Here is a 21,037-nt window from a genome sequence, read left to right as displayed (position 1 = left end):
AAACGGGGGAAAATTCAGTCCGCTGAACTTTAAACGACTTTATTAAAGTGTCACTAATCAGACGTGAAAGACACAAGGTTTTAGTGTTTGGGCAAACTTACAGGAAAAAAAGCTATTTAAAAAAGAGGAAAAAAAAGAGAGAGAAAAAAAAAAGCTTAATGACCTGTTAAGAGCATTACTTTGAAAAGGCTCGTTGATGTCCCATAGTGGGGAGAGCGCCGTCGCTCACGTCGGGATGGGAGGGGAAAAAAAAAAAAAAAACTGAAAAAAAAGGCTTTCATACCATAAATATCCCAAGAATTTGACTCAAGTATTATCCGCTAAAGTTCTGGGCAGCCGCATAGTTGGAATAACAACCAGTCAACGCCTGCTTCTCCGCTCGCTTTTACTGTCGCTTTAATGAGAAAATGAAATTCAGCTTTTGACCGCTTATTAAAATAAATAGATATAACACAGGGTGCCAGCACTTGAGATGCATGGATGGATGGATGGATGGATGGGCGGGCAGGCAGTGCAGTGCAGAGATTCTGCAAAAAAAAAAGAAATCCCAAATTCAGCGTCGAGAGACGGCCAACGCATAAACTTTCTGCCGCCACCCTCCCCGATAGAAAAAAAAAAAGAAAAAAAAAAAAATCCCAATTCCGAGGCAGAAAATTGCTACTATTACAGCGTAATGGGATAACAAGCCGAAGAATAATCCCTCGCCCAACAATGGCCAAGGTTTGAAAAGGGGGGCCTCCCGTGAGTCCCGTCCCGCTGTCTGCCAGGGGAGGAGCGTCGCCGCCGCCTCGTCGCACCTCGTCGCCGCCGCCGCCACCGGTTGGCGATGTAATCTCCACTCAATGGAGACACCACCACCCCCCCCCCCACCCCCCCCCCCCCCCCCACCCCTCCATCATCCCCTGATCTGCCCGTCCCATCCTCACGGAAAACCGATTCACCTCATTTCCATCTGACACACATCGCTTGAAAAGGGGGATCTGCGGGGGGGCGATGAGAGGAGAGAGAGAGAAAAAAACAAGACGGCAAAGAACTAAGAGAAGCGGGCGGAGGCTTGTGTGCGTGTGTGTGTGTGTGTGTGTGTGTGTGCGTGTGTGTGTCTGCCGCCAGATGAATTAGCTGTGGTGCAGCACATTAAAAAGCCTCCTCTGATCTTCCCGGCCGGCCGGTCCTAATAATCACACACGCCCTAAATGAATCATCCGGGGACATCTCCCGAGTTAATTCCAGTTGAAGAATTAATTAAGCCGGCTGATTTATGCACATCAGCAAGAAGAAGAAAAAGAAGAGGAAGAAGGAGAATGAGAAGGAAAAGAAAAAACAACAACAACAACTACGGCGTAAACAAGCGCCGACAATGGGCTAATGATGGCGCAGGAGGGGGCAGGCGGGCTAATTTGTGTCGTAACTGCATGAATTTAGATGTGTGTTTTTTTTTTTTTTTAAATATACATATATATGTATGAGCCTGGCTGGAATAATGAGAGAAAACAAACAAACAAACTCATTTGAAGGTTGGGCAACGCGCCCGGGCTCCATCTTGTTTGCATTTATATCGCGTGAAGGTCTGGAGACGTTACGATACAATGGCCGTCACGCATACGACCAAAACTTCTTTTTTTATATATATATCCACTTCCAAATGTGGAGAAAGAGGCTGGAAATGCAATGCAAATGTAAGTAGAGACAATTCTATGATTCCTCACTTGATTCTCAGATTTTTTTTTTTTAAAAGAAAGTTCAATATGGGGCCTTTTGAATTGTAACTCAACTAAAACACATATTGAGGAATTGATTTTCTTTTCATTAATTACACAAACCAATTCCATGTGGAGTCATACTGGTGCTGCTGGTGGAGGTGGGCAGCTGTGGCACCATGACAACCAGGGGGATCAAACTCTTTCCATATGACCACAGCTGGCGACGGTCCAGGCCTGCAGCAGAAAACCGCGGCTTCCTCGCGGCTCCCAGTCTGGAGAGATCGGGCAGCAGCGGGTGTCGTGCATAAAGCCCGGGAATAAATCTTGGGTTTCAAAGACTGTTTGAAATTCTACACTGCAGCTGTATTATTGTTTTAATTCCATGAAGGGGAAAAAAAAAAACTTTAATTCCATTTAAGAGACGATGAAAAAAAAAAAGGATCTTATGTGAAAAATGTTAGTATCGGATTATTTTTTTCTACTTTTTTCATCTTCTAAATTAATTATATATACATATAATTTCTTGTCTTTGGTGAAAAAAGTAATCACCCACGCATGGCACTGCATCTACAAGCCTGGACAAAAAAAAAAACAACAAAAAAAAAACAGTATTTCCACTACTAGAAAACACATGTAACTTATTACACATGTTATTATAAGGAGAGGATATTATTTGCTGTTTCATGAATATGGACTCCATAAACACATGCTAGGCAGGTAGGTGTTTTTTATTTCCTATCGCTACAAGCAGCATATTCGCTCATAAATTATGAACGAAAAACCTTGAAAAGCTCTTCTTGAAATATTTCTATTTTCTAATTGGGCCCTCATTCTTCGCCATCTGCGAGCACTTGCGAAGGATTCCACATTAATCAAGGGCAACGGAGAAAAGAAAAAAAGGCAAAACATAAAAGAGGCAACATGGCAACATCATCTGGGGAGCGCAGCGCGTTGACGTCCGCACGTCCGGCTGCACGGACGCTGCACTTTTTGTTTCTTTTTGCCTTTTTTTCCCTGAATGAGCTCCCACGAGCGTCGCAGAGTGCATGTACGGACGAAGCGCTTCACAGCGAGCGCCCCTGACGCCCCGGCAACGCACTTTTTTTTTTACGGGCCCCGGCCTGCAGAGAGGCATGATGGGAAGTAATAACCACATCATTAGCTCGCAGCGGCTCGGCCTGGTCAGACGTCAGAGTGATAAAAGGAGGCGCGCGAGGGTTCGCAGGCCGCTGCCAGTCACACACACACACACACACACACACACACACACACACACACGCACACACACCTCGGGTGACCCGCTGAACCGAGTGAAGAGGCGGCCAAGTGGGGTCAGAGTTCGCCCGATTCCACCGCCGCCCTCCGCCGGATCGTTCGCTCATTATCGAGTCGCCGCATCAGACGGGATCATGGGTAAAGCAAACGGGAGGGATTAGCGCCCCCCCGCACGACGGCGGGGGATTTGGAGGGAGGCGGCGTGAGGTTGGAGTTCCCTCCGACAAAGTAGCACTTCATCCTGCCGAGGTTTGGCTTTGATTAGCCTGAATGGAGCCCGTTGGCGAGAGGCATCCGGCGGGGACAAGGATAACCGTTGACGGCGGGCCGATCCGCGCAAACCGATCTGGACGCGTACAAATCGCTGCGGTCTCCTTTCAAATGTGGTTTTCTCAGAAAACACCAGCAGCGGGGCGGCAAAGACGGGAGAAGTGGAGGATATTTGATGCGTATCTCGAAAAATCACAATTCTCCAGCAGCTCCTTAGACCTTCTTGGCGTCATCGGTACTGACACTATTGTGTAGCCCGAGATCTTGAAACAAGTGCACTTGTATTGGAAACAGGGGCCGGATTGTTTCGTCTAACACTTTGCAGATTTCGTGCAGCGTGAAAAGAATTTTCCAGGCAGACTTTGAGGGAGCCGAGAATTAGTTTCATGTGATGTCGAGTCGTACAAGTTGCCTTTCCCCCCGGTCGGCCGGACCTCCACCAACAGAGAGACCGGGAGTCAGACAGCATGAATGACCTGGTCACCTGGTGAAAACACACAGCGTCCACAGAGGGGAGCTTCACTATGTACCCATCCACACCGGACCTGTCGAGTTTAGATGCATTTTTAAACTCAACTCCGAGACGTGAGCCGCTAGTACGTACGCAAAGTCCGGAAAGTCTGGAAAGGAAAAATCGTGAGGTCGACTTTCAGGGCAACACTTTGTCAAATTGCACATCAACATCCAAAAAGAAGCCGGTGAAATTAGGCCACTTCAGCCAGTCAACACAGGAAAATCACAGAGCGGGCAGAAACGCAGGAGAAGAAGACGACGACACGGAGGAGTAAAAATAGCACATTGTCATTTTGAGCCGTAATCGAAAACCAGAGCCGCAAGCGTTTCTTTTTCTGGCCCTCCGGCGGCTCCCGTTCAGTTTTTTTCCGCAGCACATCCCCCGCTCTCTTTCTTTCTTTCTTTCTTCCTTTCTCTTAGTGAAAACAGAACCTTTTGTCTGAACGACGCAGACGCAGAGGGCAACTCAGGTACGCCAGTCACGTTGAGCCGCGCAGAGCCCTCGCCAGCTGCTTTCAATTAAACCCGGCCGAAAGAGCGCAGAAAGAAGGAGGGGGTAGGTGGGGGGCGGGGGGAGGGGGGCTGGGTGCTTCCACGCAGCTGACTGGCGAGGGCCTCGCTTCTCTCTCCGCCTGACACCGGATCAGTCGATTCAAATTTCTCCCGACGCTGGACGGGTTTCCATGTTAATGTAAAGCCAATCTTTGCAACCTTTGCCCAAAAGCAGACAAAAAGGGAGAAATGCAAATGAGTCGCATTGGTTTGGAGTGCTTGGAGCGGAAAAAGCAGTGGCAGTCCTGCCAGTAGGTGGCGGTGCAAGCGGCGTACCTTGGCACGGCGGTAATTAAAAGAAGAAGTCGAGGCTCCCAAGAGGAAACTAGGTGCTGCACAACTTGATGAAACCCATTTTGCTGTTTACGGCTACACTTTAGCCCCTCCGATCCATGCCAGTGCAATATTTTTCCATTAGCAAAGTTTTTTTTTATATATAGAATAGAACAGCAATCGTCTTAGTTGAACGTTGTGCCAGTGGATGGCGTCCCGTTTCCTTCACAACATCCAAAGAAGATAAAAACCAACTGGCGATATGCTGTGCTATTTAGCTAAAAGGCTAATTCACCCAAATGCTGAAAAACTTCCCTTTCAACCAAATGATCAACTGAAGTGTGAGCATCCTGATCACATATTTGGACACGAAGCCAACAAGCTGCCAAACAAGCAGGAGGAGGAAAAAGACAGCCCGACCCGACGCACTCTTGCAAGAAAAACCCCAACAGCTTACGAAGAAACAGAGTGCCGCCAAAAAGTCAAGCAGGGGCATATTTGAAGGGAGAAATGTTTTAGCTCCGGAATGGAAAACAGCTGCGTCTGCGCTGTGGCCCTGCTTGCGACGTGCGCAAGCGCGTGTTGCAACAAAAGTCACGGAGAGGCGACGGGCTCGACGGCAGCAGCAGCAGCAGCGGCAGCAGCAGCGATCCTCTTCGTAAAGCAAGGAGACGCGGCGGCGCTGCTCGCCGGGGAGCCGGAGCGCTGGATCTCTTGATGGAAAACTCATAAAATAAGAGGGGAGATAACAATAACAGGGGCTCTGGATCTCTGGTGCCAGTCTATCTTTGCTTGTCTCCTGCATCTGACACTAAACCCCCCTCCTCCCTCTACCTCTTAAATTATCTGTCGGGGCTGCAGGAGGAAGAGGAGGGTTTGAGGGGGCGCTGGAAGATTGCTTGGGGGGGGGGGGGGGTGAAGCTAAATGTTGCTGCTGTGAAAGAAAAACATTTTTTGATCATGAAAAAAATTATACAAAAATATTAAATTTGAGCGAGACGGGTCAACTAGACAGCGCGCTGAAGTCTGAAGCTCCGAAAAACAATGGGAACCTGCCGCCTGCGTCGCTGCCCGTGGATGTGTTTGAGCGTTTGTTGACGCTAGCCGCTAGCTCGGCGAGTCACGTGGAAGAACAAATCATTGTGTGGCTGGGATCCATTATTACCGCAGAGAGGGCTCGTGCCAAAGTCAACTCCGCCGCGCTCCTTCTTTCTGTCCCTCCGCTTTTACAAGAGGGAGGAAGAAGTAAAACGTTTCTTTTTTTTTTTTTTGGGTCGTTGTTGCTGTTTTTTGTTAAGACGCACACGACTCTGCGCACGTATGTTTTACGAGCCCTGAGCGGAGCAGCAAAAGCGATGAAGAAAAAACCTCCGGGATGTTGTCATACTTGGGCAAAGGTTTTGCTTCCCTTCTTTGTTGCGCAACCCGGAGCAAAAGTCGTACCTGATCCCCCCCCCACTCCCTCCCTCCTCCCGCCTCCTAATCAGCGTGGCCGCGGTCCGCTGACTATAAAGCTCGGAAACTTTAGATCGCAGCTTCTGATTGACCCTTTTTGATTGCGTTTGAAAAGAAAAAAAAAAGGAAGAGAAAAGAAAAGAAAAAGAAAAAGATCCCTCCCTCTGGGACTGACTGTAGCAAACAGTAAACAGCTCCCGAAGGAGCCCAGGGGGAAAATCGTTCCCAGCAGAGATTAATACGGCCCCAGTCGCACGTTTGCTCCGATCCGTCCCAAATGGGGCGTGACAATCAGAGTCGCCGAGCGGGAGAAATGGATCTCCCATGTGAAAATGAAGAAGCGATGATGCACAGCTCTGCGGCTGGGTGCGCGGCTGCGACCACATGGACGGTAATTTAACGTTCCCGCGTTCCAAAATAAGAGAAAATGTGCCGCCGGTGGACCGCAGAGGCAGCGGGAGTCTTAATATACACGCAGTTTACATTCCCTTTGGGAAATGCGGACCGGTGGCAAACCGATGGTTTTAAAAATGGGGTTTGTGAATAATTTTTTATTTATTTATTTATTTTTCTACTTTTGCTGGCGTCGCGACCTGTTTTCGGAGAAAGCGACGGGGCGGAGACGCCACGACCGCGGAGGACAATGCAGTGAGCGGCGCCGGCGCCGGCGCCGTGCGACAGTATCTGGACTGGTGGCGACGTGACACGTCGACGACGCAGCGGAAAGTCGGCCGCCAGGGTTTTCTTTTTGTTTGTTTCCGATTTCAAAAACAAAATTGGGGCGAAGGAGTCACCGCAGAAGCCTTCAGCCAAAACGTCTCTGCAGCCACTGGCGACGCTGACGACTCGCACAACAGTGGGATGACTGCAAATTCTCTCACTGGTGAAAGGTCAGAACACAAACCTCAGGAAGCGGTCGATCGTATTTCTGACGTCTATTGCCAATTTCTATCATTAGGTCTTTAAAGGAGCAGTTTGTACTTTTCCCCTCTGCTTATAATTACAGTGTCAGAGTTATTTCTGTGATTGATTGATTTGTCACGGGGGGAGGGGGGGGTAGAGAAGTCCAACCCTGCTATTGCCACAGCGCCTCCGCCTGGCCTGGTGTTGCACTGGGATACTTTGGTCGCCTGCCCAGCACCCGCTCATGAGAACAATCCTTGTACGGAGGCAAAAGGGGGCGCTGTGTCAATGACAGGGGTGTCCTTCTTCCTCTTACAAAGTCAGCGAGTCAGAAAAGTGATTCTGAAGCCATTGTTTGAACATAGTGCTGCTTTAGCGTGTGAAATCACCATCATTTGACTGTCCTCTCTCTGCAGGAGACAACTTGGCTCTGGAAGGATTTTCCTCTTGTCATCACAGGTCGTTAGAAACAGTGTCGAGTGTGTCGGTACTGAAAGACGATGTCACGGACCATGAATTTGACACCTCGGTCTCGTCTGGAAATCTGAATCTCCTCAAATCCTGTCTGGTTTGTGGGGGGAGGGGGGGGGGGGGGGATACAATGTGAACAAAACCAAATGAAAAAAGCAAGATTTAACATCTGGCCAGAAGAATAAGAAAACAAAAAAAAAACTCATTAGGTTTTTTTTTCCTTATTTCCTCTCTCCAGTGACATTTGGCTTTGTTTTAACGAATGTGGCACCACGCAGTGGCGCGACCGCACCAGTGACCTTTAAGGCCCCTTACTCCCGGAATATGACAAACGAGTATTAAGCGCAGTGCCGGTTGTCGCCTCCTGACAGGGAAGGAAAAAAAAGAAAGTCCCAACGTAAGGCGAGACGGCTTGTTGCGCGACGACTGAGCGGCTGAAACTTTAGAGGCGCCGGGGGAGGGGCTTTAATATTCAGCCGCTCAACGCACGCACGTCCAAACGAAGCCGAAACCCACCGCACAATAAATGGGCCGAGACACAAACTAACAAATTGGCTCGCCGTAATAAAAGGAGGCGGAGGATCGTTTAGAGCGGCTCACCGGGATCCCGACGATCAGATGTGACAGACGCGCAATTACGACAACGGAGGAGAAATGTGTTCTATTGACTGTGGCCGCTATTCCATATTTTCCTCCATGTGAGAAAAAGTGTGGTCGCCGTCTGTGTGTGTGTGTGTGTGTGCGCGGCTGGAATTGCACTGAGTGTTTATCCAACTTTTATGGCCATAATCTCATAAAATAAAAATGAATAAAGCTGGACGCGGCGCTCCGGGACGTCCCGCCCTTGTCCAGCAGACGACCACCTACCAGATGGACGGAGCGGAGCAAGGCACTCGCCGGCAAAATGGCCCATTCCAAGAATGAAAGAAAATAAATAAATGACCCGCCAGAGAGAGCTGAGACACGCTCAAATAAATTAGACCGTGAGTTACAAGGCGCCCTTCCTCGTCCAGCTGTTGTGAAACGTTTCCTCCGAGACGCACAAAAGCGTTTTAATGCCGGCGTTGCGGCGTCCGCCAGTTGTCAAATTAAATCGATCGACGCCTGTCAGCGTCGCCGCCTCTGCCTTCAGTCACGTGTCAGTATTTCCCATATATATACATATATATATATATATATATATATATATATATATATATATATATGGAGAGAGAGAGAGAGAGAGAGAGAGAGAGACACGGCAACTGAAGGCCGCTGCTCGCTAGGTCTGTGAATCAGACTGCGTCCACAACACAGAGGGGAGGCACAAATAGATTCCCAGAAGAGCACAACAGGCTCCATGTACAAAGGGAAAAGACACAAAGACACAAAGACACACAACATTACAACAAGGAGGCCGAGCAGGGCAGCTTCGACTGCCCTGTGAGCTTCAAGGTCAGCCTGCAATATCTGCAGCGCCACACGCGCAGATGTCGTGTTCAGGCGAGTGTCTGACTCCCTGCCCGCAGTGCGGTACGTACTTTGCCAAAGTGTTCGCGTGCTGCACGCAAATAATAGCAGCAGAAGGCGGCGAGGGAAAATCACCCAGAGCCATGCTGATTTAAAATCCTCAGCAGGTGCCCAAGTGTTTCCCACAATGCACCGCTCCTTCACGCAACACGTTGCAAAAATGTGTCGCAAGTCGGTCGGTCGGTTAGAGAAAATCACCTGAAAGAGTCACGTTGAAAGTCACCTTTAGCAAGGCAGCAAAGGATTCGCAACCCCGGTGGCTGCTGTTGTTGACCTTTGCAGAAACAGTTCAAAGGTCACACATGATGCAAGGACAATCTGTCGCTAGCGCTGCAGTAAAACTTTGTACTTATTTTGCTTGCTTCACTTTTTCGACATTTAAGTGTTAAATAAAAAAAAAAGAGTCTCTTTGTGACGTCACGAAGGGCAGTGGTACATCTCCCAGTTTTGTGACCCCACCCCCAGCCAGGTTTTGGCCCCTCCCCCTTTGACCGTCTAAGCGTTTCCTCCCCTTCAACACATTTTTTTTTTTTTTTAAACTTATCGTGCAAAGTTGCTCCACTTGATCTCCTCCATACACAACAGACAGGCCGTCCTGAGTCCAGACAGCACCTCTCCCACCGCCCCTGCCCCCTTCCCAATTCCCACAGCTCACAATAACACTGTCTGACATGTCCAGAAGTCATGAAAAAAATGTTTTAAAAAAAAGAAAAAATTATCTCACACAACCCCTAATAGCTTTTCCATACATTGAAACTCCCGGGGGCACAGAGGGGAGGAACACTTGGCTGACAGCAACATCCATATGGACGACACTAAATCTGCCAAAGCTGGCACTGGCAGGACGAGGAAAAGGCTGCGGTCCGCCGCCGGGGCAGCGCAAAACACTTTATCTGAGCAGGCCAAACAAAGGAAGGGCCAGCAGAACTCGCCGTGGCTGTGTTTACTTTCCACTCAGAACAATGCGTTCGAGAGGAGAGGGGAAGGAGGGGGACGGGGGTGGGGGCAAGGAGTGATGTGGCACTCGAGAGCCTCTCTCCGAAGAAACACACGGCGATGGAGTCACAAAGCAGGGGTGGGGGGGGTCGCGGGTGTCGGGGTCAAGGGGTTTGACGGTGACGAGGCAGAGCTGAGGAGACAGACACCCACAAGTGGCCCGCTGCTTAGTCCCTCTTGGGCTGACGAGTTGTCCCAGGGTTGTGTTTGTTTGCCTCTCTGAAGGGGTGTTCCACAACAAAACCCATTTAGAAAAAAAAAAAAAAAAACACGCTGACATACTGGCGGTTGCGTCTTGTTTAGGACTTGAGAACGAGGTCACGCTGGCAAACGCAGCGCACGCAGTGTTTACAGACTTTTGTCCTACAAACATGATTTGGGCCGCGGCGCGCTCGTCAATTATTTATAATATTTGTGGCTCGGTTTTTTATTATTATTTTGGCATTGGTAATGCATGAAAAGCCTGATCATGAATAATTAGTTTGAGATTGTGCAAACAAAACTCTTTCCACAGTTGGCCTTCACACGGACATGAATGACCTAAAAAATATTGCAGTTGCAACATTGAGGTCCAGTTCCACAACTTTTGACAATCCAACTCAACTGCACATCGTGGCATCTGCACTACAACACTACTGTCATATAATTATGCGAATCTCATCTGTATATTTTTTGATTTGATTCTGCACATATGTGCAACAATATGTATTATTCATTTCATACCTGCACTTTATCACAAGAGTTATATCTTAATTTGCACTATGTATACATACAAATCTATAATATATTTTTTTTATCATAATATGTGTATGTCCAGTACATTTGTATTTAATTCAGTGCTAAGCACTCCTGGCTAGATGCTAACTGCATTCGGTTGCTCTGCACTTGACAGTAAAGATGAATCCATTCTAACCTGCAGCGCCGCCGCACGCTGCCATCACATTTCAAAAGCCAACCGTCGTGTTTGTTGTGCTTCCTGCACGAAAGGCTCCCCGTCACTGTTGTTTTGAGAGCGGGTAAACACGTCCATTGGAATAAATATTCCCTGTTTAGATATCAATCGGCAGGCAGTAATTAATGGCTGCTCCGCAGCTGGGAATAAACACGTGGAAAGGACCGGCGTCGAAACGATGCAGGTAAACGGAGCGGACGGAAAAACAAGAAGAGGGAACGCGGCGGCCCGGTTGCAGCCGGCAGTTTGCCGGCGTTTGAACACCTCGGGCGGCCGAGCAGGTGTTTCGTCTTCAACACCTGCCGCTGCGTCGCCGACTGTGTTGATCTGAACAAAGACAAGAGTTCCTGGAGAGAAAAGCGGAGACAATAACGGGTCCAAACCACTTATGCACACCTCCTACCAGGAACACAGCAGGATGTAATGAATCACAACTTGGAGAGGAATAGTGAAAAAAAAAAACAGAAACATCCTCCCCCCCCCCACTGAAAAGTATGAATGGAATTTGGATTCATCAACAATGGATGAACCTACTGCCAGGACATTTTGTGTCAGAGGAAAAGACACAAAGGTCTCTGAGTGATGAAGTCACGTGCAAAACATTCCGACTGTCGGATTTGGGTTTGGCTGAGGCAGAAAACACACACACACACACACACACACACACGCACACACACACACACACACACAAAAACAAATTCTATAATTCTTTAAGTCTTTCCACAACCTATAGTTGGCTAAAAGACACGTAAATTGCTGCGTATACAAAAGCCAGATGTAAAAGAAAAGGCACGTAAAGTCCAACGGTGACGGATCTAATCAACAGCCACTGACAACGAAACGGCCGAAGCTGCCAAGAAGCTCAAGGGAGGGAGAGAAAAAAAGTGCCTGTGCAGGCGCAGCAGGCCTCTGCCTTGTTTAAGATCGGAGCTGTCGATAAAGCATGTCCAGCCAAATTCTCTTTGTTTGAGTATTTCCAAAACATCACATGAGCAGGATAGCAAAAAAAAAAAAAAAATGCCAGTCTTCCAATCAATGGGGAAAATGGGGAATGGAGAATGTGAAAGGGTCACGACCCCGGGGATGGATATAATCCCCCAGTTGCTACCGGGTATCTGGTATATAAACACCGCACTGGAAAAACATTAGTCTAAGTCTGAAAGTTTACGCTATTATATGACGCCGTCCTTTGAGATCTCACTGACAGGGCCCGAAACAAATACTACGACCTATTTCTTGCTGTTCGAAAATAAAGCCGTAAAGGCCGGCTGTCCATTACATTTTAGCACTAAACCAGTACACGTCCAAAACGTGTACGGTAATTCAAATTCCTCCAGAGTTATTAAGTCTTCTCAAAAACACCGAGTTTGAACACTTAGCCAGGCGGCGTGGTAAAGTCGTCTCTGGGATAGGGGTGAAAAGGTTCAAGCACAGCGTGAAACCAATCTGGAGCTGGAGTTCCTGGGAAAAGAGCGCCGGGCGCTCTCGTTAGGCCGGCAGCCGCGTCTGCGGGGAAGCGGACTGCCGTCATCGCCGCAGGCAAGGCGAGAGAAAACAATTCGATATTCAAGTCAACCTGGCTCACAGGGTCTTAGCCAAGACGTCCCCTGATTTCAATAATATTTGGAGCTCACCTCCAAACAGCTGCTGCGTCGGGTTTCGCCTGCAATATTTGCGGCAGTTAAAAACGCATCAATAACGTCTGTCGAGTAGCATCCCCACTAATCTCAAACCCCTAAATCATCCCGCTCCGGGGCCCTCTGAAATGCGGTAACGCGAAACACATTTGCTGCGGAGTGAGGAGACTCACACGTTTTAATTTTTACGTGCTCTAAAAAGGGCTAAATTGAAGGCGGCACGCATGTCGCCAAGCCTGTAATGATACGGCAATTTTAAGGACCCGTTTAAAAACAAAATCTCCAAACATATTTAGACTCACAAGTGTTTTTAATTCAGCCTGGCAGCTCAGCTTTAGCCACTCAACACTGGGTTTTGGGTTCCAGCATTAGACTTCTGAGATATCTGACACCCAACCCCCCCCCCCCCCGCAACCCCCCACACCCTCTATTGCTTTATGGGAAACCTGAAAAAAGGTGCAGCGCAGAATATTGCAAACTTCATGGCCAGCTTAAGTTTCACTCTCCCTGCCTTCAGCAAGCCTTAAGAGGTCACCCAATTTTAATGGTCACTTATAGCCTGTGGAGAAGTTCCTGGTGGTATGAAGGTACCCCAAGACCACCCCCAGCAGCAAAAACAGCCTCGGGCTCAACAGCTCAAAGTAATGCTGGTGCTGATGATGCATACCTGCGCTGGAAGACCTTATGAATCTCCTTCTCATTTCTGCCGTGAGACAATGCAGAAACCACCATCAGCCTTAAACCCGAAAGAGAAGCCTTAACTGATTTCTGTCGACGGCGCGGAAATTAAAAGCGCTCCTTTCCTTATTTCAGTGCTTCACATTCATCAAAAATGCTGCTTCGGTAAAAGTATGACAGAAGCTTGCGCAAAATACTTTTTCCTAAAAAACATTTTCCTAAAAACCTTTGCCCTTAATGTAAAAACTGGTGACACATTCGAACAATAAAGTCAAATGTCAAACAGCAAAGTCATCGCACTAATCTCCAAGGAAATTATTTTTTAATATAACACAGAGCAAAAATAGGAGGAACTTAATTAATGAGCAGACGAATGCAATAAGTGTCTCTCTCGTGCGCGCCAGGGTCTTTACTTCCCATATTTTCCAGTACAGAGCTTGATCTCATTACACTTGTTTCATCCAAATGTTGGCGAGTTCATGCCCTGTGCCTGCCAAACGGATGAAATACGCTAATAGAGGGAGAGGGGAGTAGGAAAGTCAGCGGTGTTACTCACCTCGGTGCGCTGCGTCCGGGGCTGGCTGGCGTCACTCTCGACGGCGTACACGTCCACCAGGTAGAGGTCGGAGCCCTGCTCTCGGTCCAACTCGGCGGCCGTCTGTATCACTCCAGTGTGGCGGCCGATGGTGAAAAGGCGTCCGACTGCTTTCCCACCGCTGCGCACCGCCACGATGAAATACTCCACTCGGGTCCCCGAGCCCCGCGGGCTTGAAGCGTCCAGCGAGATGACGTTGGTGCCGGGCGGCTGGCCCTCTTTCAGAATGGTGATGTACTTGGGCTGAGAGAAAACGGGTCCATCCAACCCTTGAAGGATGATGGAGAGCTCAGTTCTGGAGGTCTTACGGTCGGTGCCGTGGTCGGTGGCAGAAACCTTGAGGGTGTACATGATTCTGGAGGGCACCAGCTGCGAGGCCAAGCGGATGTCTCCGCTGTACCTGTCCATGATGAAAGTGCCGGAGTCTCCTTCTAGGAGCTCGTACTCCACCTCCCCATTCGCCCCCTCATCAGGATCGTAGGCAACCACAGTTGTCAGTATGGAACCCACAACAATGTTCGGCTCGGCCACGAGGGCGTTCTGGGACACAAAGGTGGGAATATTGTCATTCAGATCGGTGACCCATATTGTGACATTTTTTAGGGCAAAGCGTCGGAACTCGACTGGAACGGCCTGGTCGGTGGCTTTGACCGTCAGCTCAAACAGATTTGAGAACTCTCTGTCAACTTCCTTGTTTGTGTAAATAACACCGGTGCTGGGGTCAACGCTGAAGTGGCTTCCCCTGGGGATCTGCTGAACAATGGAGTACTCCAGCTGGCCGTTGATGTCTGCGTCTGTGTCGTGCGCTGTGATGGTCATGACTGAGGTTGAGAGGGGAAGATTTTCAGAGATGGACTTGAAAATGTCACCTGGGGTGAAGATGGGCGGGTTGTCGTTAAAATCCCTGACACGGATGATGACAGGGATAGAGGAGGAGCGGGACGGCCGACCGTTATCTTTGGCAGTGATGTTGAGTTTGTACAACGACTGAGTTTCATAGTCCAGCTTTTTGACCAAAAAGATGCTGCCAGTGTTGGGGCTGATGCTAAAAGTGCCGTGGTTGTTTGTGGCAGTGATGCTGTAAGTTATGTCTGCATTTTGACCAGAATCTGCATCTGTTGCTGTCACAGAAGCCACAAGCTCACCTATCCTCATGTTCTCCAGGGCGTCCACTGACAGCGAGGACTTTGGGAAGGACGGGGAGTTGTCGTTCTCATCCAGGATACTGATGCTCAGCATGCAGGAGGAAGACAGAGGCTGGGCTCCAGAATCAACAGCAATGATTTTTAAAGAGTAAGAGGAAGACGTCTCATAGTCCAGTCGTCCTATCAGTGTCAACTGACCAGAGACGCTGTCAATCGTGAACTGTCCTTCCTCGTTGCCCTCGGGGATGTGATAATGAACCAGTCCGTTTTTGCTTTCGTCCACATCGGAGGCGGAGACCCGGAGGAGCTGCGTCATGTTTTGTGCTGACTCGGAGATGGAGGCCTGGTAAATGTCTTTTGTGAATTTAGGGGTGTTGTCGTTGATGTCTTGAATGTAAATTTGCACTTTAGCCTGATCTCTGAGCGGCTTCGGGAGACCCTGGTCTGATGAGACGACCATAAAGCTGAACACGGCAGCTCCTCGTTGTCTCATGAGAGACTCCCTATCGAACTGCAGCGTGCTGGTCAACTCCCCGCTGATGGCGTTAAGTTCAAAGTTGGACTGTGGGGTCTCAAACGTGTATCTGACCTCACTGTTGGGCCCAAAATCCTTATCCTCTGCAAAAACACGGCCCACCAGTGAGCCCCTCTTTTGCTCCTCCTCAAAGTGAAACACATAATTGGTGCTGTTAAAGAGAGGGCGGTGATCGTTGACATCGTCTAGAATCACAGTGACATTGACAGTGGCGCTGAGTGGCTCCACGGCCCGGTCTTTGGCCACCACCACCAGGTTGTATCTGTCCTGTATCTCTCTGTCCAGCTCCGCTTTGATGTACAGCTGTCCATCGGGAAAAATACCAAACACGTCGCCGGTGTTGCCACCAACGATGTCATACATAATCTCCCCATTGAAACCAGAGTCTTTGTCTGTTGCCTCTACTTTGAAAAAGCGGCTGTTGACAGGCTCAGACTCCAGGATGATGACCTCGTAGGAAAGCTGGTCAAAGACAGGCGAGTTGTCGTTCACGTCATACACGCTTACAATGAGGACCAGGCTGGAGGTGTGCTTGGGGACCCCCATGTCAGCTGCGATGACCTCGACCTCATAAGAGCTTGTGGTGACCTCGAGCGGCCCAGTCAGCGTAATGAGGCCGTGCTTCTCATGAATATGAAAAAGGCCTTTGGGGTTTTGTTTGAGGCTGTATACCACCATGCCGTTTGTTCCCTCATCAGGGTCTGAGGCCTTGGCCTGGAATATGATATGACCTGTCCCCCAGTTCTCCACTGCGCTCACGTGCTCCACAGCGTGAATAAAGTGAGGGGCGTTATCGTTCAAATCCTTCACCGTGATGTTAACAAAAGCCTCCCCTGTGATCTCCCCGGCTCTAGCTACAACTTTGAGCTGATAAAACCCCTGCTCCTCTCTGTCGATCTGGCTTGCTGCTGTGATCTGACCTGCACTGTTTGCAGAGAAAAGACCCCTCTGGTCCCCTGAAGTGATTAGGTATGAAATGTTTGTGTTCAAATCAATAGTTGTAGCCGACACAGTCCCTATGACGGTCCCCGTGCCCACATTTTCAAACATGACAAAGCTGTACACCTTCTGGCTGAACACGGGTGGGTTATCCTGCGTGTCTATAACTGTTACTGTAACAATGGCCTGGGTGTGAGAGCGCAGGCTGCCGCCGTCTGCAGCTGTCACCTGCAGCTGGTAAGCAGTTTTCTCCTCTCTATCCAGAGGCACCAGCGTGCTGATTTTCCCTGTGTTGCTATTAATGCGGAATTTGGAAACGTCGCCAGCCGTAATAATATATTTGACTGTGCCATTCCGGCCTAAATCGGGGTCTGTGGCTGAAACGGCAGTTACATAAGAACCCGAGGGCTCGTTCTCTTTCACATTGGCAAAATATTGCACGGGGTAGAACACTGGCCTATTGTCATTGATATCCCTCAGGGTGATGTTGACTTTCCCCACAGAGCGCAAAGGAGGGCTGCCGCCGTCTGCTGCCTGGATGTGGAGTAAGTAGGAGGCCACATCCTCCCTGTCTAGCTCCGCGGCTGCGCTTAATCGCCCTGACAAGGCATCCAGGCGAAACAGCTCCTGGACTGCAGCCGGAGTCTCTGCATCAAACGAGAACCGGATAGTTCCATTGGCCCCGAGGTCGTCATCTGTGGCAGAGAGCACCAGCAGCTCAGTTCCGGCCGGAGCGTGCTCCACCAGGGAAACATGAAATGTGCTCTGCACAAATGTGGGAACCTGATCGTTCACATCAGTGATGTTAATTATGAGTTTAGTGTAAGAAATCTTGGGCTGCAGCCCCTGGTCCTTGGCACTAATGTTGAGCACAATTTCAGATGCTATTTCCCTATCCAGCAAAGTGGCGCTGGTAACCAGACCACTGTTTTCACTGATGGAGAACCAGCCCAAAGCGTTTCCAGACACCAGGGAGTAGCGCAGATTGGCATTCTGCCCAGAGTCGCCATCTGTTGCAGAAACCCCTTTAATGTAGCTGCCTTTTGGTATGTCTTCACTGATATCAACCCTGTACAAAGCTTCCTGGAATATAGGGGGGTGATCATTGATATCATTCACAAAAATAACTAGACTAGCAAAGGAGGACCTGGCAACAGGCTTGCCGTTGTCTGACACTGACACAGTCAGGTTGTACGAGGAAATTCTTTCCCTGTCTAACACACTGGCCACTTTGATCAGGCTTAAATTGGGCACGGGGCTCGTGTGCACTTCAAAGTGTCTCTGCTCGTTGCCACCTAAGATGGAAACTGATATGTTACCATTAGCTGTGGGGGAGTCTGAGTCTGAAACGGTCAGGAGAGCCACAACTGTTCCAATCTGTGCGTTCTCATCCACAGAGGCAAACTTTGAAGTTGTTGGAAAGTATCTGAACTTCACCACAGGGTCGTTGTCGTTCACATCTAAAAGTTTGACCGTGGCTTCGGTTCTGCCTGACAGAGAGGGAACTCCGTTGTCGACCGCGTGGATCGTCAGGGAGTACTCTCTCTTGCTCTCATAATCTAAACCCTCTTTGATTATGATTGTGCCTGCTTTGGGGTCAATTTGGAAAGGTGTCCCTTCATCTAAGAAATACCTGATTTCAGCATTGGCTCCCTCGTCCTGGTCTGACGCTGTGATCTGCAGAACGCTAGAACCCACCGCTGCGTCCTCAAACACGCTGCTCTGATATTGCTCTTGGTCAAAAGCAGGGGGGTTGTCATTTATGTCTTGAATGGTGACGTTCACTTGCAGGTAGCCAAACTTTTTGGGGTCCCCTTTGTCCTCCACCTCAATCAGTAGCTGGTAGAAGGGAGTGACTTCCCTGTCCAAGCCCCCGCTCGAAACAAGGTGCAAGAATGCCCCCTCTCCGCTCGGATTGACTGTAATATCCAGGCGGAATCTCCTCTGCTCGTTGCCCTTCACGATACGGTAGGTGGTGTGATCCACGCCGTTGCTCCCGATGTCAGAGTCCGTAGCGGTGTCCAGGATCACTTGTCTGCCGCTGCTGGCGTCCTCCTTGAAAGACACGACGATCGACGCGTCGGGGAACACCGGGGAGTTGTCGTTAATATCCAAAACTACGATGCGGACCTCGGTGGGGTAGGTGGGCTGGCTGGACAGCACCACGACGTTGATGACATCACTTTGCAGGACTTCCCTGTCAATCACCGTGGACGTGTAGATGACGCCGGTGGTGCCGTTGATGGCAAAAAGTTTGTGGTTCTCGCTAAAGCGGTACGTGAAGCTGGGCTTGGTCTCGATGGTGCCCACGTAAGTGCCAACGGACTGCTCCTCCAGCACCTGGAACTCTTGACGGACTTGGCTGGATGCTGAGTACCGCGACAGAGTCCACAGCATCAATAAAGTCATATAAAGGCGGCCGGAGCCCTTACCTATGCGCGCCATGGTCAGTTAGCCAGTCCACCTTTCTCAGACAGAGTCCATGCCGATGATGCATCAACTTTTTTCCTCGGTGGAATCAGTCACAAAAGCATTGTACTCCAGGAAGAATTTGCAAGAGGGGGGAAAGAAGCAACAACAACAAAAAAAAAAAAAAGAAAAGAAAGAAAGAAAAACTCCAGAGGCTCCCCCTTTTATCCTGCGCAACGTTGCCTTTCCACTGCAACGAAATCCGCTGGATGCGCGCAGTTAATTCCCAGTTTCATTTCAACTCCTCAGACTGCAGCGCATTGACAATCCGCCGGAAGACAAAAAGAAAAGAAAAAAAAAAAACAAAAGCCAAAGTTCCTGCACTTCCTCGGGAGTCAAATCGAACAAAAGTGTATCCTCCCGAAAAGTTGGTGCGCGGTGTGCGCGGCGTATCCAAGCGAACGCAGGCGGCTGGAGCCCTTCGCGCACCGTCCCGTGGAATAACGGTGCAGGCGCTTCAGTCATATTGTGCTCAGGAGTCCCACTAACTTAGGACAAAGCTGGAGTTCCACAAACTCCCTCCCAGCCCTGATTTGATTGGACGGCGGCGCTCGCGCGCGCCCTCCCACCGCCTCTCCCCGCTCTATTGTGCCGCGCTGTCCCCGCCTGAACAACGGCGCGTCAATCAGCCGGGACAGGTAGCGATGCTGCGCAGGCGTTTCCAGACCGCAGCTGTCCGCTGTCCGACTAATTAATGTAAATTCTGTTGTTTTAATTGGCTTCCAATGAGTCTGGAATATTGATTAGAGGCTGAACTCAAGGCAAGAATGCAAAGTGCAGGACAGCCAGGAATCACAACGATAACACACACCTACAATAGAGTCAATTATTCGAACTAAAGCAGTGTCAGACATTGACGCTGTACAATGCATAGGAATTAAAATGAGTAAACATGACATAGCAAATAGTTTCTTCAACATCAGCTATTCCAAACTCTTTTGGATTTTTTTTTTCTTAACATTTTCTTTTGTGAACACATTGAATTAAATAAACAGAAATGCTATATTTAAAAAAATAATAATAAGGTATTTGTTGGTGTAAACTATTTGTAATTTGAAACTATCGGTACAGGTGTCATATACGCATGAAAGGGCACGTCAAGGAAGCTCTTAAATGTGGGTGACTGGCTCCACCTAGCGGCCGAATTGGGGTACTGTTATGTTCAGAATAAACATTGTTTCCCAGTTCAAGGTCGCTGTCTTTTCCCTTTGCGAGTACAAAGACAGTACAACAAATAACAACACAAACAAATACAAATACAAACAAAGACAACGATAGAAAAAGAAATAAATAACATGTATTTTTAATTCAGTTCAAACACTATTCCAATTATGTATCTTCCTCTTTTGTTGTGTACCATCAACTTTCTGTTAAACAGTCACTACTTTCATGTCTCTGCTAATCCCTTGAGAAAATGCTCAGTTTGCAATGACAATGCATTGACAATGTTAGCTTCTTCTTCTTCTTCTGTGGTTTTTACAGCTGGCTTGCGTTGCATAGAGCTCTTAGAAAAAAAAAGTAATTACATCAGAGTTTTTCAGGACGGATGTAGCAGATTTCAGACTCAGCAGTGCAGCTGCACTGCATACTTGGTTCTGCCATGGCCTAAACCTCAACGTACACATCTGACGATTGATGGCGTCGTGGGAAAACCCACCATCATGAGAAAATGTGTGTTTTTAAAGCATTTCCACGGTAATACTTTTGATAAATGTCTGCCGGCTGCAGAAGCAGGTTTCCGTTCCAGGTCAAATTAGTTCAATGAAAAGTCTAATTGCAGTCGGAAGAGAATTTCTACAAGTACGAAGCGGGGAGCTAAACCCGGCGCTGCACTTACAGCCGTCCTGTGAAATAACATTATGCAGGGTAATTACGGCTCCCTTGGTTTTCGCAGGCCCAGGACGGAATGTTTACTCAGGTTTGGTATTTGACAGTTTGTGGCTTCCGTAATCAGGCTGTTGGCCGCCTTGACGTCGAGTAGGACATGAGTCAACCAGTATAATTGAATTACAAAGCGGTCCGAGCAGCTCCCACCAGCTTGACATGGATACTCAAGTTTTTGCAAGCAGAGAAGAAGCATCTCCAAAGACTTTCTTCCCTATGGGAGACATCTGGCTTACCTAAAAAAAAAAAATAGTTCTCTCTCTTTCTTTCTTTCTTTCTGATTTGC

At 48.8% G+C, this 21,037-nt stretch overlaps 1 protein-coding gene across 1 annotated transcript in view; it reads right to left on the bottom strand.

Annotated features, from left to right (window-relative positions):
• The window catches only part of fat4 (FAT atypical cadherin 4), a 98,196-nt gene extending 78,837 nt beyond the window's left edge, over positions 1–19,359 (bottom strand). The window contains exon 1 of the mRNA XM_076048029.1: positions 13,741–19,359. Within this exon, the coding sequence (XP_075904144.1) occupies positions 13,741–18,843 (5,103 nt within the window). The 5' untranslated portion in view covers positions 18,844–19,359. The remainder of the gene's footprint in view (positions 1–13,740) is intronic.
• Positions 19,360–21,037: the final 1,678 nt, after the last annotated feature.

The sequence above is a fragment of the Nelusetta ayraudi genome, unplaced genomic scaffold (assembly GCF_046127955.1).
Source record: "Nelusetta ayraudi isolate G7.1 ecotype Tasmania unplaced genomic scaffold, CSIRO-AGI_Nayr_v1 ptg000097l, whole genome shotgun sequence".
In the NCBI taxonomy this organism is placed as follows: Eukaryota; Metazoa; Chordata; class Actinopteri; order Tetraodontiformes; family Monacanthidae; genus Nelusetta; species Nelusetta ayraudi.
Note: the sequence above shows the minus strand (reverse complement) of the source record. Positions and strands in the feature narration are given on the sequence as shown.